General features: G+C 37.1%; 1 protein-coding gene across 6 annotated transcripts in view; it reads left to right on the top strand.

Annotated features, from left to right (window-relative positions):
* The window catches only part of CPLANE1 (ciliogenesis and planar polarity effector complex subunit 1), a 150,295-nt gene that overhangs the window by 26,585 nt on the left and 103,836 nt on the right, over positions 1 to 19,874 (top strand). For 5 of the 6 annotated variants that reach the window (XM_060092812.1, XM_060092814.1, XM_060092813.1 and 2 more), the window contains exons 16-21: positions 2,829 to 3,002; positions 6,981 to 7,209; positions 8,295 to 8,434; positions 11,044 to 11,261; positions 14,036 to 14,200; positions 18,863 to 19,001. In XM_060092812.1, coding sequence (XP_059948795.1) covers positions 2,829 to 3,002; positions 6,981 to 7,209; positions 8,295 to 8,434; positions 11,044 to 11,261; positions 14,036 to 14,200; positions 18,863 to 19,001 — 1,065 coding nt within the window. The remainder of the gene's footprint in view (positions 1 to 2,828; positions 3,003 to 6,980; positions 7,210 to 8,294; positions 8,435 to 11,043; positions 11,262 to 14,035; positions 14,201 to 18,862; positions 19,002 to 19,874) is intronic. The other variant, XM_060092817.1, reaches the window with a different exon arrangement.

The raw sequence follows: 19,874 nt of genomic DNA, 5'->3' as shown, positions 1-19,874 counted from the left end.
TAGATGTATACTATGCATATGAATGTGTCAGAAAGGCTCAATATATCAGAACTTTCTAAATGGAGTTCATGACTCTAATGGAGTTTTGTTTGTTTTGGTTTTTTTCTAATAACTGATTATTTATTGGTTTAGAACATCATTTTACTGATGGAAAATAATGATCAAAAGAAGTTAGTTTACAAAGGCTTCTAAAAATAGCTTGAGAAGTGGGGCCCATCTCTTATGTAAAACCCTTTCTTTGATTTTCACTAGTTTATCAGAACAGTGTTAGTTTCTTTGGCTTCAGCCACTGTTTTTTTGTTGTTGTTTTGTTTTGTTTTTTTGAGGTGAGATAGATGGTAGAATACCATGACATTTTTATTCTGGTATTCATATTTTCTCTGCATTTTTTTAAATTTAATTTTTATTTTATACTGGGGTATAGCTGATTTACAATGTTATGTTAGTTTCAGGTATACAGCAAAGTGGTTCAGTTATACGTATATCCATTTTTTTTCAGATTCTTTTCCCATGTAAGTTATTACAGAATACTGAGTAGAGCTCCCTGAGCTATACAGTAGGTTCTTCTTGATTATCTAGTTTTTATATAGTAGTGTGTATCTGTTAATCCCAACCTCCTAATTTATCCCTCCCCCTCACTTTTCCCCTTTGGTAACCATAAGTTTGTTTTCGATGTCTGTGACTCTGTTTATGTTTTGTAAATAAGTTCATTTGTATCATCTTTTTATATTCCACATATAAGTGATGTCACATGCAGCCACTGTTTATAGATTTCTTACTTTTGGTGATATTTGTCTTTTTAAATTTTGTGTTCATTACAGAAGTGATACAAGTTCATTTTAGACAATTTTGAAATATGGAAAGGTTTAAAGAAGAAAATAAAATCACTTAATTCTACCACTTTTTGTCTATATACATTTATATATGTATATTCTGTTTTGTAATCTTTTTTTTTTTTTTTTTTTTTTCTTTTTGCGGTATGTGGGCCTCTCACTGTTGTGGCCTCTCCCGTTGCGGAGCACAGGCTCCGGATGCGCAGGCCCAGCGGCCATGGCTCACGGGCCCAGCCGCTCCGCGGCATATGGGATCCTCCCAGACCGGGGCACGAACCCGTATCCCCTGCATCGGCAGGCGGACTCTTAACCACTTGCGCCACCAGGGAGGCCCTGTTTTGTAATCTTTTAAACTTAATATTATGATGAATATTTTCCAATGTAAATAATATTCTTTTTAAAAACCTATTAAGCCTTTTCCTCATTATTGCACATTTTAGATTGGTGCCACCTATTTACTATTGATATTTTAAATAATGCTGTAGTGAACATAAATTTTTGTGAACATTACTAATACTATCTCTAGGTTAAATTTTGAGAAATGAGGTTACAGGATCAAAGAGAATCCATGGTTTTAAGACTTCTGATGCCTGGTGTCAAATTTCCCTCCAAAAGGACTGGTAGCTGTGTATGAGTGGAAGACTTTTATGTGTGACTTTTTTTTTTTTTATGTGTGACTTTTTAACTGACTGATATTCTTTTTTTTTTCAGTAGTATTGTCATGACATAATAAATTTCAGGATAAGTTGAACCTATTGTAATGTATTTGTTTTAATTTTTAATGACAATTGTTTAGAGTATATTAATCATATCCCTACTGGGTCAGGAGTCCCCAAGACTATCCCCACGTTCAGGGATTCACAGGGAGGACTCACAGGGCCTAGTATATAGCTGTACTCACACCTATGATTCATTACAATGAAAGGATACAAAGCAAAATCAGCAAAGGGATAAGGAGCATGGGGTGAAGTCCGGAGGAAACCAGGCACAAGCTTCCAAGAAGTGACAAGATAGAAATGGCCATACACATATAGAACTTAATATTATTGTGAATACCTACCAAGTGACTTCCTTTCTTTTTTTTCTTTTTTTTTTCGGCTGTGCCATGTGGCTTGTGGGATCTTAGTTCTCACAACCAGGGATCAAACCCGGGACCCCTGCAGTAGAAGCACGGAGTCCTAACCATTGGCCCACCAGGGAATTCCCCCAAGTGACTTCTGAGAAAGAAAGATACTTTGCCATTGTCGGGGCCATACATTTTATAAAAATTAATATTAACTTAGTATTTATCTGTGTTTAATAGTTTTAACTGTTTATTTTTATATATCTGAATGCCAGTTTATATTATTGAGTTTTGATTTTCAAATAGGGATGACACATGTTTGCTCCTACTAGTTTATATCAGAATCACCCTAGAAATAGTGATGTAACTCTCTTCCTCCCCTGCCTTCTCCCTCCACTCCACGTGTTCCTTTTGTCCATACCTCCCAGAAGAATCTTATGGTAAGGACTTACTCTTACTAATGGAAGTATATCATAATATCCAGACCTAACGGTACAGAAAAAAGCATGAAGAATCACTGCTCTGGTGCTTTTCAGATTATCTTTGTAGTAAACGCTGCCTCCTTTCATTAAAGAAAGAAAATTAGAAAGGGAAGAAAGAAGGGAAAATAAATAATGAAATGCTAAACTTGCAAGTCCGTTATGGCTGGATTGTTTGTATAGATCCTTCCATGTTTTTAGATAAAACTAGTAGCTTGAGGTTAAAAGAGTTCCTAAGTGTATGTGCTCATAATTATGAGCTAATTATTTTTGTTCTATTGTCTTCAAGAAGTGTAGATAGCTATTATAAATTAACTTGTGTAGGCCATGGGTGTTCATCTCAGAAAAAAGTTGTAATTATAATTTTCTTCTTGCATAATGTTGGGAACTTAAATATTACTACTTTTGATAGTTTGATCAGAATCTCCTTTGGTCATTTGGTGTATCCTGCAGTTCCTGAGAAGTCTCATTGTGAGTTTGGAGTGACTGGAAATGTTCATCCTGAAGCGGCGGTGAGGGTTATCCAGTCCATGGCTCGCTTCATGGCTGCCTATTTCACCAATCAGCTGCTTTGCATTTTGCCACCTCACCATGTGAATGTTCTTCCTCCCCTTCATATTAAAACAGGTAAATAATCTTCTCCCCTTGTTTTTGCACGTAATATTTAAAATCATATTATACGGTGATCATTAGTCTATGGAAATACAACTGTTCTAGCTCACTGCCTGAACGCTAAGGAGATACACAAGTGACTATTTACGAATGAATATAATCTGAGAAAGGTAATTGCTTTGGACTTGCTTTTATTGAATATGTTGTTTTTGTTTTTTTGTTTTTTTTTTTTGCGGTACGCGGGCCTCTCACTGTTGTGGCCTCCCCCGTTGCGGAGCACAGGCTCCGGACGCACAGGCTCAGCGGCCATGGCTCACGGGCCTAGCTGCTCTGTGGCATGTGGGATCTTCCCAGACCGGGGCACGAACCCGTGTCCCCTGCATTGGCAGGCGGATTCTCAACCACTGTGCCACCAGGGAAGCCCTGAATATGTATTTTTAAATTGCAAATTTTGGACACATCGGCATTTATAAAGTTTCCATTTTTAAAGTAAAAGGGCTATAAAAATGTGGTAATTTAACAAATTTTGAGTATTCTAATTGAGAATTTAATTTTATTTGGACATTTTACTTTTATAATTTTATTTGGATCATTTTCTTTGCTCTACTTAATCATTTCACTAATAGAGTCAAAATGTACCTAATCTGTGTGAGGTAACTGCCCTACCGTAATGGAAATAAACATGTACACAGATTTCTATGATATTCATTCATTCCAATAATTTTTATTAGTGCCTGCTATGTGTCAAGTAGTGTTGTAGGTGCTGGAAATATATTAGCTTGCACCATATGAAATTAATAATATGAAAACATCTGTAGTTTTGTCTTGTCTTGACATTTGGAACAGATTTATCCTAACTGCCATGACCAAAACAGATGAAATACCTGTTCTTTTATGGAAGTACATCTAATAGATTGAGACAAAATTAAATAAATGCATATATAAACAAAGATCTATCAAATGGTGATAATTATTATGCATAGAACTGAAGTAGAGAAATGTACTGTGACTGAGTCGGTAGTTGAGGTGGTGACTTTAGGGAAGAGCTCTCTGCGGGGGTGACATTTAAGCTGAACTCTTAATGACAGGAAAGAGCCAGCCATGGACGCGTAGGACTTAGAGCATTATAAGCTGAGCCTGTGCAAAGGCTCTAGAGCAAGGACAAACTTGATGTGTCTGAGAAACTGAAAGACTGGTGTAGCTGGAGCACAGAGGGTGAGGTAGAGAGTGGTGTGAGATGAAGACAGAGATAGACGGCCAGGTGATGTAAGCCAGGGTATGAAATCTGGATTTTATTTTAGGTACAGTGGGAAGTTATTGGAGGGCTTTAAGCAAGAAATAACATGAACCGATAAACAGGTACAAGGCACACATAGATTAGAGTAGTACAAGTTGTAATATAATTAGAAGTTTAATAGAAGTAGCAACAAGTGGTCATCAGATTTAATCACAGAACTGTGGATTTTGAACTATGTGTTCGGACTCTAATGTAATTTTCTCAGGGTGTGGGTGGGAGTGGAGGACTGTCCTCACCCACTTGGGTGCTTCAACAGTAGTGTTAGACTCTAGTGTCATCAGGGTTTTCAGGAGCTTCTAGACCCTAGAGAGCCTTATATGTAAGGTAGGATCAGAAAGGAAATTGTCTAGAGGTTCCTTTTCATAGGTGTCTGCTTCCCTGGGGAAGAAAAGTTGGCCCTGACCTGATTATGGCTTTTCTTAGGGAACTGGTGTAAACAGAGAAACAGGTGCTCTGATTTTCCAGGATCTACCTTCTCCCCTTTCCGTCTCCACTGGCCACTAACTCAGTTTCAGCTGGTGCTCCCTCCTTTTCTCCCTGAGAACAGCCTGTGCTGCTTTCTCTGACCTTTATGCTTTCCTCTGACTGAACCCCTCTCAGTTGGATATTACTTATTTCCTTGTACATTTGACACTAATTATTACAATAGTTTTTTATTTAAGCTCTCTTTATTTTGTCACAACTGAGGTATTTACTACTTGTGCTCCCTATTTTTGGTAATAATGGTTCTGATAACAAATTGTATCTTTAATCCATATAATTTTACTGAAGGAGAGAGGCAGAACTCATGTGGTTTTTATTTTTATTTTTTAAAATATATTATTTATTTATTTATGGCTGCGTTGGGTCTTCGTTGCCGTGCGTGGGCTTCTCATTGTGGTGGCTTCTCTTGTTGCGGAGCATGGGCTCTAGGCATGCGGGCTTCAGTAGTTGTGGCACGTGGGCCCAGTAGTTGTGGCCTGTGGGCTCTAGAGCACAGTCTCAGTAGCTGTGGCGCAGGGGCTTAGTTGCTCTGCGGCATGTGGGATCTTCCTGGACCAGGGCTCGAACCTGTGCCCCATGCATTGGCAGGCGGATTCTTAACCACTGCACCACCAGGGAAGCCCTCATGTGGTTTTTAGAAAAATCTAAAAAAAAAAAAAAGGTACAATCCTGATATTCAGAAGATTTATCTCAATTTCTTATCTTTCTGTCCTACAGTATTTATAGGACTTTTGCTCTTTGCTAATGATTTTTATCTTTACAGATGACTTTACATACCTAAGGGAGACTGATATTTATCACACTTTGTGCAGAAAAGTGGGAGAGTTATTGAATTGTTTCTGGGCAGATTCATAAACATTCATAAAAGCTCAGAGACACACCTTTTTATTCCCTACATAAATATCTTCCCAGTTAGAGGAGAGAGTAGGAGAGAAGACTTTGTGTTCTTTTCCTATGCCCAAGACTAGACTATGATTGTTGAAAATTTAAATATCTGAAACTTGTTATATATCCTTTAATTTCTTTAATCTCCCTCTGTCTTGAAAAATGATATTAGCAGGCTTGACTTAGAATATATTTCATGTTAATCTTTTAAATCAGAACTAGTGGCAGAATGTACTGGGGATTTGAGTTGCTAATTTGGTATGATGTTTGCTGTGTGAAAGCAGTAAAAATTTCAGAAAATTAAATCATTCAAGTTCTTTTAATGGTACAGTGCCTTAATCGTAGTAAATTAAAAACTGGAAAAATTTCATCAATCTCCTGGCTGTTTGCCTATGCAGAATCAAACAGTCATCAATTGACTAAATTTTTCCTTCCTTTCCATATCTTTGTCAAAGAGCTAAAATGTTAGTGCCAGTTGTGGGCAGAGCCTATGCAGATCACCTAAGAAACTCATCATTTCATTTCAAGGAGCAAAAACCTACAGATACTAACTACCAGTTTTATTTTGAGGGAGTGAGTGAAAATCTTAGCAATATGTATTTTTTAAAAGATAACAGTTCTGTCATAGTATTTTCAAATTTCTCATTCAAGTTACTTTAATTAGGGAAAGATACAGAAGGCTGGGGAGAAAGATATTATTACCCTTTGTATTTAATCTCAGGCCGGACTGAAATCTTGTCATTTGTTCAGGATTACTGAAAATCACAGTTTTCTACTTTCTGTTAAACACTAATACATTGAACATTTCATATGCTTGAGTATTACCTCAAACTAGATTTTTATCCCATGGCACTATGAGGAATGAAAAGCCAGGTAAAATGCAGTCTCTGCCCTCCAGATTTCATAATGCAGTAGGAAAAATAGCTATATATTTCAGAGCAGCCCACAGTAGTAAACTGTACACTGTGACCGGTACATTTACGTGTGTGTGTACGTTTATATTATCTGACCAAAAAGTTTCATTAAACTGTACTTATTTACCTTTATTTTGTGTAATGCCCTCTGATACTGTCTCTTTTGTTTCTGTGTCTACTCTGTTTCATGTTTTTAGGAATGCTGACATTTGCTTCATGACCCACTAGAGAGACACAGTGTTCAATGTTAAAAAAACTATTCTAGAGTACGTTAAGCATTGTTTTAGGCCATTTTGTATGTATCTTCCTTGTTGTGGTTTTGTGTAGGAAATACTGATTGAAGAGATCTATAAAAGGAGATATGAGTTCTTGTATATATAACTGTAAAATCCATTTTCTTTAATTTACTCACAGAGCAGCCCTTTCGACTTATACCTCTGCAACACTCGAAGGTGGCCAGTGTTGTTAGAGCGCAGAATCTTTCTAATGTGTGGACAATTGAATATGCCCTTGAGTTATTATTTATTGGTGGCCTGGTTCCAGAAGCTGTGTGGTTGGCACAGAAACTTGGAGACTGGAAGACGTCTGTTTCCATTGGTGTGGCCTTGCAACTGTTCTGTAAACATGATAGCAATTTCACAAGGTATGTATTTTTAGGAAAGTATGATGGTGTCATCTAAAATATTTTTTATTTCACTCATTGCTGGTATTTACACATTTTGTGGAATCCTTAGTTCAGCATTGTCCAATAGAACTTTTTTCAGTAATGGAACTATTCTGTATGTGCTATCCAATCTGATAGCTACTAGCCACATGTATTTATTGAGCACTTGAAATGTGGATAGTAAGACCAAGGAACTGGATTTTCCATCTAATTTTAATTAATTTAAATTTAGAAAGCTATATGCAGCTAGTGGCTACTGTACTGGACAGATCAGAGGCTTACTTATGGTGTTAAAACATCTGTTCAGCACATTAATTTGTTAGTAGTGCCCTCAAAGGGCCTAGAGTCAATGGGAAAGTTTGTCTTTCCCAAACAGGATTTGAGTTTTAAGCTAATCAAACTAATCCCTATATTTTAACTATTCTGAAGGTTATGGTATTGCTGTGTCTTCTATATTTTTTAATTCAATAATTCAATATATGTTTATTTATTAAGTAACTCTGTATCAAGCTCTATGCCAGGTATTTTAGTGGATTGTAAACTTAAATGGTACATAGTTTCTATGCTTAGGCATTTATAGTTTAATAGAGAAAATAGGACAAAACATTACAATTTACATAGTATGGTAAGAAAAGTGCCCGTGGTACAGTAGGGAGAGCAGTAATATCAAGTGAGGGAAGGACAGGAAATACTTTATGTGGGAGATGTCATTTGCGATGGGCATTGAAGGGAAGATGGGATCTTGACAAACTGAGTAGCTGTAGGGAGAGAGAACATTCCAAATGTGAGCAAAGGCATATGGCAAAAGCAAGTTTGGTTTGGTTTGGATAGAGTACATATGTAGGGCAGCAGTGGGAGGTAAGGATGAGGAGATATATTAGTACCATAATTATGGAAAGCCTTAATACTATCCTTAATACAGTATTTCCTTATTTCTTGTCTAAATACAGGATGAATAAAGTGAATATCTCTGTTCTTTAAAATTTCATGTTTAGCTCTTGATGTGTGTATGTTTCCTTTTTTCAAAATTTGTATTCTTTTCCCTTAATTTGATGTGATTTCAGGTCCAGGAAGAAGGGTCTGAATCTACCATTAAATATGACTCCAGCACAGATTTTCCAGGAAAAACTGCAGTGTTTTTTAGGTCAGCCAGCCTCTTTGGAAGCAAAAAATGAAATGGGCTCAAAATACAAACAGTTTACAGGTGTGTTACCTATGTATGGTCGACACATGTATCACCTTAATTAATATAAAGCTTATGGTATTTTAAAAAGCTTTTAAGTACCCACACATATATTAATGCTTTGAAGTAATAAGCTTATCAAAAATTAAATTTTGCTATTTATTCTTAATAATGGGAGCATCCCAAACTGATGCAGTTCAAAATACAATGTTCAGTATCTGAATGATATTCTGATTTTCCATACATAACATTTCTTTATACTAGTGGTATTTTGCTGCATATAGATTGTTTTCTTTTGCAGTCATAGAATCGTAGAATCTCAGACGTCGAGGCGTACTTAGACCTCTTGCCTAATGAATAAATCAGAGTTGTTTTTTGCTTTTAATTTGAAAAGTTCTGAGTGGTATTATAAAAAAATAATATAATATTACATGTAATGTATAGATTTACCCAGGAGCCCTATAAAACTCGTCTGTTTTAAAGATGGGGAAATACAGACAAAAAATAATGAAGTCTGTTATTTAAAGTCATATATTTAATGATAAAACCAGGATAGCTGTTTTGTTTTATTAGTGCTTGTCTCCATTAAGGAGTAAGACTTCTCTAGATTCCTAGAGCTTATTAATTATAACTTCTCTTTCTGGAAAGAATTCATAATACTTGGAAATCAGACTGAAAATTTCTTTGATAATTTTCTGTCAAATTTTTTTAAAGTAAATGAAAAGATAATGTATCTACATGAAAGTTGATTTTGAAAAAAAGGACTAAAAAATTCCCAGTCTGAACTTCCAGTTCTGGCAATATATTGTTTTAGATGATCTGAAAACTCTCCCACAGTAAATACATAGATACAGTGTGTTTCTAGATAAAATATAAAGATATGCATTTAAAGGCTAATATTTAAAGAAAGTAAGGGAAATTTCCAGGGGTCAGAAACAAAGAGAAGAAGTCAGTGAATTCCACCCCAAGGTATTTACCCAAGAAAAATAAAAACATAGGTCCACTGAAAAACCTGTATATGAATGTTCATAGCAGCTTTTTCATAATAGCCAAAAACTTGAAACAACCCAAATGCTTATCAACTTGTGGATGGAAGAACAAATTGCAATTTATCTGTACAATGGAATAATAAATAATAAAGAGTAGCAAACTACTGAAAACATGCAACAACATGGATGACTTGAAGAACCATTATGCTGAATGAAAGAACTCAGAAATAAAACCACACTGTGTGATTCCATTTATGTGATTTTATAAAAAGCAACACTATAGGGACAAGAAACAGATCAATGGTTACATGGAAGTAAGGGGGGAATTGACAACAAAAGGGTATAAGAACTTTTTTGGAGTGATGAAAGTGTTCTTATATTCTTATAGGCTGTATAGATTTGCCTAAATTCATTGAACTGGGGACTTCCCTGGTGGTCCAGTGGTTAAGACTCTGCACTCCTAGTGCAAGGGGCCCAGATTCCATCCCTGGTCAGGGAACTGGATCCCACATGCCACAACTAAGCCACGTGCCACAGCTAAGACCTAGCGCAGCCAAATAAATATTTTAAAAAACAAACAAAACTCATTGAACTGTACACTTAAAAAGGATAAATTTTAGTGTATGTAAATTATACCTCAACAAACTGATTTAAAAACAAAAAAACTCAGCAGATGGTTAGTTAACTGGAAAATGAATTTGATCTATCTCTGTATATATACACACACAAAAAAATATATAGAGATAAAAATGTATAGATATAAAGAAAAGAGTTGGAAAATATGAAAGAGAAGTTAAACTTTGTATAGAATGTGGTGGAAGACACAACATATGTCTAATAGGAGTTTCAATAGAGCCACACCAAATTCTGGATAGTGACTACCTCTGGAGAGAGGAAGTGAAATATGATTGGTACCTAAGGAATTTCAGCCGTATTTGCAACATTTTTTTTAATCGAAATTGAATGTAGGAAACATGTTAATATCAGACAAAGATGAAAAGTCAGTATGTGAGTGTTTTCATATTATATTCTATACCTTGAAGTATGCTTAAAATATTTCCTAATATAAAAGTGCGTAAGTCTCCAATTCTGCCACCTGCATCTCTGCATTTTGCCTTCTGGAACATGTCTCCATATATACATACACTTATATAATTGAAGCTGTACTGTATGACTATTTTGTATATTTCTGGGGTTTTTTTTAGCTTCACAAGTCCTTCTTATTATAAAAGTACTGTGATGGACCATTATGAAAAAGAAAATAATTACTCTCTCACTGCCTTCATGTAATGTCGTATATTATTTTGGAGTCTTTCTTGTCATTTTATTTTTCCCATTAATATTTTTTCTTTTATTATTATTTTTGAGTCACGACTATATTCCAAGAATATTTTTATTATATAATTGTTATTATAGTGTCTCGTATAATTTTGGAAAAGTCTTTGTGCTCTGATTACCTATAATCTTAAAAGTAAGAGAACCTTTATTAATTTTCTGTCTAGAAGTTTGGGTGTTTTGCATGTCAACCAATATGTTCATTTTTGGCAATCAGCTTTTTCAGATATGAAATTTTATACTACAAAATAGCATGAAAAGTATAATATAAATTTTAACTACTTTACCTAATTGTGTATTTGCTAGATCCCATTGAAGAAGAAGATGCAGATCTGCTATTTGGTTCTGTGCAGGAAGTACTGAAAGCAGCAGTTATGGCTGATGCAGATATTCTTTCAGAGACATTTCAGCTTCTGATAAACTCTGCCAAGGACTTCAGTCAGAGACTGTGGGGCTTAGTGCCGGTCAGCTTGTATCTTCCAGCTCCTCCATTATATTGTCCTCAGCCAGCTATTCTTAGTGAAGTAAGCTTAGTGCTTAATCTTTTAATTAATTTAAAGTTGATTTTGTCCAATTTTTAAAATAATCAACTTGATAATAATCATCAAGTTAAAAATGCAGGTTCTGAAGCTAACTTCTGGATTCCAGCTTTGCTGTTTATTTATTGTGTAATATTGGGCAATGTACTAAACTGATGTTTAAGTTTCCTTATCTGTAAAATGAAGATGATAGTACCTCTGACAGCATTGAGAGTATTAAATGAGATATCCTGTAAAAGCTTTTACTTTAGGGCCTAGGACACATAGTAAGCATTCAATAAATGTTAAAATTATTTCAATAATAAAACAAAATTAAGAGATATTTCTCTGTATCCAGATTTTTAAAAAATAAACATTTGTTTAGGGTAGCAAAAAGAATGTCAGAATTTAGAAGCCATACATTATTATTTATTTATTTATTTATTTTTGGCTGTGTTGGGTCTTCGTTGCTGTGTGCGGGCTTTCTGTAGTTGTGGCGAGTGGGGGCTACTCTTCATTGTGGTGCGTGGGCTTCTCATTGCGGTGGCTTCTCTTGCTGTGGAGCATGGGATCTAGGCATGCGGGCTTCAGTAGTTGTGGCATGTGGGCTCAGTAGTTGCAGCTCCCAGGCTCTAGAGTTCAGGCTCAGTAGTTGTGGCGCTTGGGCTTAGTTGCTCTGTGGCATGTGGGATCTTCCAGGACCAGGGCTTGAACCCGTATCCCGTACATTGGCCAGTGGATTCTTAACCACTGCACCACCAGGGAAGTCCCAAGCCATACATTATTTTAGTCTTTTATTCATCTCATTGTCTGTGCCTCTTTTGAAAGACTTAGTTTGATTTTTCTTTGATTTGAAAGATCATTTTTTTCTCCTACACTTTTCAATTGATAGTTCTGTCTTATAAATAGCAATACTGTATTCCTCTCAGGAGCTTTTCCTCTGTTCTTATTGAAAATCATAACATAGCTGGTTTTAGGATTTAAAGTGTTAATGTAAGTTATTTACATTTAAATTGTTTTAATATTCAATTAGCAGTTTAAATTGATTCTGGTATTGTTTCTTTACTACTTTTTCAGAATTAACAACTTTTTTTTTTTTTTTGCGGTATGCGGGCCTCCCACCGCTGTGGCCTCTCCCGTTGCGGAGCACAGGCTCCGGACGCGCAGGCTCAGCGGCCATGGCCCACGGGCCCAGCCGCTCCGCAGCATGTGGGATCCTCCCTGACCGGGGCACGAACCCACGTCTCCTGCATCGGCAGGCAGACCCCCAGCTAGTGCGCCAGCAGGGAAGCCCAGAATTAGCAACTTTTTTTCTTTTTCTTTTTTTAGACTTATTTGCTGTATTCTCATTGTTATATTTCAAGTTACGTTTCAGTAGGTTAAAATATTTCATTTGTTGATATTTCAGGTGTAATATATTACAAATGGAAAGAATAAGTAGTCCATGGTATTTCTCAGTAATTCCTCTTTCCTCTCGTATCTGAGTCCTCCGTATGTTGGTTTAGGAATTAGAAATAGCATTTAAGATATTTTTGGATATGCTATGCTGATATTAGTTTGGTAACTATCCTTAGTAGTACTTCATTTTATTATTTTTTAGTAAAATAATCTCCAATGGTAGGATTTCTCTTAAATGTCCCTCTGTATCAGTTAGAACCCTTTGGGTTGTAAGTAACAGAAAACTTGGTAAATATTGGCTGGCATAATTGAGAAGCCCAGTTATGTTACCAAAGACTTGGGCTCTTTCTTTTAGTTTGTTTTCTAAGGTGTCAGCTTCAGTTTAAGGCTGGCTCCCTTTGTGGGAGCAGGATAGCTGCCAGTAGCTTCTAAGGATACCTTGTCCATGTCCAAAGGGAGTGGGAAGGGGAGAAAGAAAAGCAGTAAAAGTATTTCTCTCCCAGCATTCCAAGCAAAGAGTACTGAGAGTTACTCTTGTAAGACCGACTGAGGTCACTTCCCTGTCCTCAAATCAAACACCTTGGCTAGGGCTAATACAAGGTACTGCTTGCCAGTTGACTAGGGCCTTCCTTGGTAGCTAGGGATATGGGATCAGCTCTCCTTGAATCATTTGGCTATGTAGGAGAGGGGCAGATACCCAAATAAAAACTGAATACTCTTAAGAAGTGACAATGGTAGGAGAAGGTTGGGGAAGCAAATGTTTACAGTACTCACATTATCTCATTCTCTGGGAAATTAATCTGTAGCTACTGACTTGAATTGTGTTTATTCAAGAAACATTTGTTGGATCCTACCACATATTGGAGTTTACTCTATGCACTATATGACAAGGCCTTTGCTCCTGGGTAGTTCTCAATAGTGTGGGAAACAGATACATAAATCAGCAAGAATAGATTAGTGAAAGCTATAATGGAAGTCTTGAGCAAAGTGTCATAGTAGCACAGAATGGGAGGGCTTCACAGAGGAGGTGACATTGAAATATAATGGGATTTTTCCAAGAAGAGGAAGGGAAAAGTCATTCTTTTTGAAAGGAGCTTTCTCTGTAACATTCCACCCATGGAGTCGGGGGTGATGGCTTCAACTGTTGTAGCCGAAGACTTGGGATTAGGGTCGACTTATCCCTTTACATTGTTTGAGGTGAGAGAAGTGTTTCCTTGACACTAGAAATAGCTATAGTTAATCTCTGAGGCCATGCCTCAAAACTTCCTTTATAAATGTCCAGGAGTATTCTACTTTGAGAAGCACTATCTTTATTTTCACTTTAACATTTTAAGTTTAAGTTTTAGTAGCTACTAAAATTGTTGTTACTGTTTTTTTTTTAGGAAGATGGTGGTGATCTTCTTTTAAAAGCTGAAAAAGCTAATCGCCAAAAGGTGTCTGGAATCCTTCAACGTGTTCTCTTGCTTTTCCGGGCAGCTCGGTGTTCTTTTCCTATAGCACAGTGGTACATCTTGCAGTTGAGATGGGCAAGAAAAGTCATGCAGAAGGTATGGAAATGTCCTAGTCACTTACGTGCTATTGAAATAGGGAAGAACCTTTTGTATTTTATTACAAGTTAATCACTAAAGGGTTGTTGCCTCTAACCTTAAATTATACATAATGGCCCATCTTTGGGAACCCTGCTTCCCTGGTAATGAGCATTAAGCTAAAATACCTCTTTTTAGCTAACAGGAAACGTCCTGACCAGGCCCACCTGTGAATGACTGCAGGGAGGAAGAAATTAACACATGCCCTCCAGAGGAAGTGTTTGACTTTACTCCCTCCCCTTTTAGTATAAAAGGAGCCTGAATTCTAACTCAGGCAAGATGGTTCTTGCGGCATGAGCCCACCATCTTCTCGGTTTGCTGGCTTTCCGAATAAAGTTATTCCTTGCCCCAAGAACTCATTTCTCGATTATTGGCCTGTAGTGCAGCAAGCAGTATGAGCTTAGACTCGGTAACGGTATGGTAAACAATTTAAATATACTAATATTTATTAATATTTATAATTGTGATATTTTCCCAAGGAGTCCCGCCCTGTAAATCCATAAATTTCAGGCTTATTTATAGTACGAAACCTGGACAGACCGGGTGGTTTCTGCTGAAAGATAAGGACTCTGAACTGGAGCTCAGTGTTAGTCCCATGTGGTCTGACAATAGAAAGTGTAACCTAGTCAGTTAATTCCAGGTAATTTCAGTTACTTTTTTTTTTTCCCCTAGTTACTTTCTTTTCCCACAATCATTGAAGATTTGAGCTTAGTTCAGGGTTTACCCTACTTCTTCCTGAGACGTTATCTGTGTTCTGTGGGGGCTTCTGTGGTGTCAAACCGTGGAGCGTTAGAGTTAGTTCTTGGTGGTGTGTTTCCTTGCAGTAGTCACCCCCAGTCAGAGTCTCCCCCTCCTGTCTTCGGAGATGGGCAGTTCAGTTTGATTCTGGGGCTGTCATCCTTTTCTACACTGACTTCAGCTGAGATGTAGCTGCATTCTTGCCTGATCTGCAGCCAGATGGGACATCTGCTTATATATCCCTTACCCAGCTGCAATTCCTTTGTTGTCTGTCTCTCTGTAAAATGTGGAGCTAAATATTATTAGCCCCCAAAATCTAAAATTTGGCCCTTGATTAAATTACTAAATGTAACGAGAGTTTACAGCTTATTTTAGTAGAAACCCTAAGAGAGAATGAGAAATTGTTTATCAAGTTGTTTTTGAAAATTATCCTTTTTTAGGGAGAAAGGTTTGTGAAATTTGCATACAGCTACCATAAAAATACAAGTTAAAACTATTAAAACTATACTCATTCTATATCTTGTTATCCCAAAGGTGTTTTTAAGGATGTTTACTAAGAAGGGCAAAGAGTTTTCCTGTATTATTGAAAGATTGTTTTTAATAGTTTCAAGATTTGTTGAGCCTGAGTTTTTGTTATAGGAAACTTTATTTTAAAAACTGCTTGTTGTAGAAAACGGTTTCCTTTATTCTTTTTTTTTTTGCGCATGGGCTTTCTCTAGTTGTGGCGAGGGGAGGCGACTCTTCGTTGCGGTGCGCGGGCTTCTCACTGTGGTGGCTTCTCTTGTTGCGGAGCACAGGCTCTAGGCAAGTGAAATGTGGAAAAGGAAGGCAGGAGAAATGAGGCACAAGGGAGGATTAGAAGAGTGATAACCTTGCTGGTTTGAAGAGGGCCATTATCCGAGGAAAGAAGGCAGCTTTTAGAAACTGAAAATGTTTCCCCAGCCTATAGCCAGTAAGGAAATGGGGGACCTCAGTTCTGTAACTATGTGGAATGGAATTCTGTCAACAACCTGAATGAGCCTGGAAATAAATTTCCCCTAGAATCTCTAAAAAGGAAGGCAGCCCTGCTGTTACTTTGACTGACTTTGTGAGACTCTAAGCAAGGAGCCAGCTGATCTGTACCTAGACTTCTGATCCACAAAAACTGTGTGATATTAAATGGGTGTTGGTTTCAGCCATCACATTTCTGGTAATTTGTTAGGGTAGTAATAGGAAACTAATATAATGCAGAATCTTTATTTTAGCTAATTTCTTTACTATTTTTTAATTGATATATAAATTACATTCCATAAAATTCACCTTTTAAAAATGTACAATCCCTTGGTTTTTAGTATATTCACAGAGTTGTGCAGCCATCACCACTGTTTAATTCCAGAATATTTTCTTCACCCCAAAAAAGAAACACATTAGTAGTAACTTCCATTTCCTTGTCTTCCCAGCCCCTGGCAACCATTAATTTACTTTCTGTCTCTACGAATTGGCCTACTATAGACATTTTATATAAGTGAAATCATACAACATGTGGCCTTTTGTGACTGGCTTCTTTCACTTAGCATAATGGTTTTAAAGTTCATTCATGTTGTAGCATGAGTCAGTACTTTATTCCTTTTTCTGGCTGAATAATATTCCATTGTATGGATATATAACATTTTGTTTATTCATCCATTGATGGACATTTGGATTGCTTCCACTTTTTAGCTATTATGAGTAATGCTGCTATGAACATTTATGTATAAGTTTTTTTGGGGGGGGGTGCAGTGTATTTATTTATTGATTGATTGATTGCTGCGTTGGGTCTTTGTTGCTGCTCACGGGCTTTCTCTAATTGTGTTGAGTGGGGGGCTACTCTTGGTTGCGGTGCGCAGGCTTCTCATTGCAGTGGCTTCTCTTGTTGTGGAGCATGGGCTCTAGGCACGCGGGCTTCAGTAGTTGTGGCTCATGGGCTCTAGAGTGCAGGCTCAGTAGTTGTGGTGCATGGGCTTAGTTGCTCCGCAGCATGTGGGATCTTCCCGGACCAGGGATTGAACCCGTGTCCCCTGCATTGTCAGGCGGATTCTTAACCCCTGTGCCACCAGGGAAGCCCCTATGTATAAGTTTTTGTGTAGACACATGTTTTTCATCCATGGGTCAAACTGCACCAATAATTGCAAGGATATAGGTAGCCAAAAGATACAGATGAAATGTAGCGAACTCTGGAATTGCATACACCACTCCAAGTCTTTTCTCACTGTAGAAGAATGTGTCCTGGTTTTTTTTTTTAACGTCATGACACAAAAGGGAGCTATTTCAGTTATTTAACATCTCCATTTTATATCTCTCTAATTATATAGCTTGTGTAACATTTTCCATGGGTCATACTCCATAAATCCATACATTCTAGATTTGTTTCTAATAACCAGCCTAGACAGACTCTGTACGTCTGGTAAATACCATTAATTTGTTTGACAAGAAGTCTGTCCTTAGCATGCTTACACGGGGATTTGACGAGATCATGTCTTTCTGGAAGTGAATAATAGAGGGAGAAAATAGATTACAAGCCTACTGTTAATCCTTTTCTTCCCATGATTATGTCTCTTAGATCCCTTTTCTTTTATTCTTTTTTTTTAATAAGTTTATTTATTTTTATTTATTTATTTTTGGCTGCATTTGGTTTTTGTTGCTGCGTGCGGGCTTTCTCTAGTTGTGGCGAGTGGGGGCTACTCTTCTTTGCACTGCACTTGCTTCTCATTGCGTTGGCTTCTCTTGTTGTGGAGCACAGGCTCTAGGTGCGTGAGCTTCAGTAGTTGTGGCACATGGGCTCAGTAGTTGTGGCTCATGGGCTCTAGAGTGCAGGCTCAGTAGTTGTGGCACACGGGCTTAGTTGCTCTACGGCATGTGGGATCTTCCCGGACCAGGGCTCGAACCCGTGTTCCCTGCATTGTCAGGCAGATTCTTAACCACTGTGCCACCAGGGAAGTCCCCCTTTTCTTTCATTCTATCACAGTTTCCTTTTAACACACAGTAGTTTCCTTTATTTTCTATTCTTGATTTGTTAGAGAGATTAGGTAGTTGGTCCTAAACCATATTTTGGATTTGTCTGTCATTTTTTCATTTAGTGTCATTTAAGTTGTTCCTCTTTCTTTTCATTTTCTATAAGCTGGTAATTAATCTATCCTCATCAAAGTAGACAGGTTTGATTAAATTCAGGTTAACATTTTCTTAGAATTGAATCCTTCATAAGTGGTATTGTATACTTCCCTTCTGCAGCATATCATGTTGCACATAACGTCTTTTTCTTTCACTTTTCATGATAGTGAGATGGATCAATGAATTTGGGTCATGTTCCACCCACTATCATGTCCTCCATCAACCCATCAATTTTTTACCTAATTTAGCATTTATTGATGATCCTCACTAGAGTCATTTTTTTATTAGGAGTTGCCAAATGATGACTTTAGAATTCTGTCACTTATAGATTAGTTTTTTAAAGTTTTGTATGTAGATATACCTTTTTCTGTATTAGTTTTTAGGTAATGCACATAGGTAGAGTTAGATACTTAAGTTTATTTTCTTTACTATTCCTTTGGGGGAAGTCAGGGCAAATAGCATTAAATTCTTTCTATACAGAACTTTTTAGGCAAAACTGAGTGACAAGAGAGGTTAATTTGGATAGAACCTTTTTTTTTTTCCTTTGAGATTTAGCCTAGTGAATTTGTTGGTTAAATTTGTGAGCTAAGTTTCTGAAAGAACAAGTGATTTCAGGGATATTTTCTTACATAGTATGGGAACCATGCTGTGTTTTCCACTCTTTATGGTTTATCTTACCTGCCTTGTTTGTTGCTTTATAGTTTCCTTAAAAATTGACTTATATGACTGGTAATTAACATATTCTTTCTTTACTTTCAGATTCGAATGAAAGGATCCCTTCCTTCATTGAGTCCTTTCCCTCAGTCGTTACTTAATTTCTGTAAAGAAGGTGTAGGATTCTTTCGACCTGGGGCAACTGGAGACCGCAAGCTTGATGAAGTGTCCATTAAAGCAATAGGTTTGTCCAAAATGAGCTGCTTGCTTATAAATTAGGCCTAAATATTAGTAATGATATATTTTACATTTGATTTGGGGAAGTTTCATGTAACAGAATACTGTGCTGATAATGAAAAGACCGTATGTGTATGTTGCCACCATGGAAATATATCTGAGGGACTTACCTGGTGGTCCAGTGGTCAAGAATCTGCGCTTCCACTGCAGGAGGCACAGGTTTGATCCCTAGTTGGGGAACTAAGATCCCGCGTTCCTTGTGGTGTGGCCAGGGAAAAAAAAAAAGAAAGGAAATATATCTAAGATACATTAGGTGGAAAAAAAAGAGATAGTTGCAAAACTGTATATACATAGTATGATTTTATATATCTTTGTGTACTTGTATTACTTTTAATAAAAATTGTTTTATATTGGAAATTATACTTTTAATATTGAAAAATTTTTAACTTAAATGCCTATTTTTTTAAAATAAATTTATTTATTTATTTTTGGCTGTGTTGGGTCTTTGTTGCTGTGCTCAGGCCCTCTCTAGCTGTGGTGAACAGGGGCTACCCTTTGTTGCAGTGCACGGGCTTCTCATTGCAGTGGCTTCTCTTGTTGTGGAGTACAGGCTTTAGGCACGTGAGCTTCAGCAGTTGTGGCACACGGGCTCAGCAGTTGTGGCTCGTGGACTCTAGAGTGTAGGCTCAGTAGTTGTGGCGCATGGGCTTAGTTGCTCTGTGGCATACGGAATCTTCCCGGACCAGAGCTCAAACCTGTGTCCCCTGCATTGGCAGGCGGATTCTTAACCACTGTGCCACCAGGAAGTCCCTTAAATGCCTATTAATAAGTGATTTTCCAAATAAATTAGCAATATGGTATTAAGTAGAGCTATGCGTAT

Source organism: Mesoplodon densirostris, chromosome 3, assembly GCF_025265405.1.
Source record: "Mesoplodon densirostris isolate mMesDen1 chromosome 3, mMesDen1 primary haplotype, whole genome shotgun sequence".
Lineage (NCBI taxonomy): Eukaryota > Metazoa > Chordata > Mammalia > Artiodactyla > Ziphiidae > Mesoplodon > Mesoplodon densirostris.
Note: the sequence above shows the minus strand (reverse complement) of the source record. Positions and strands in the feature narration are given on the sequence as shown.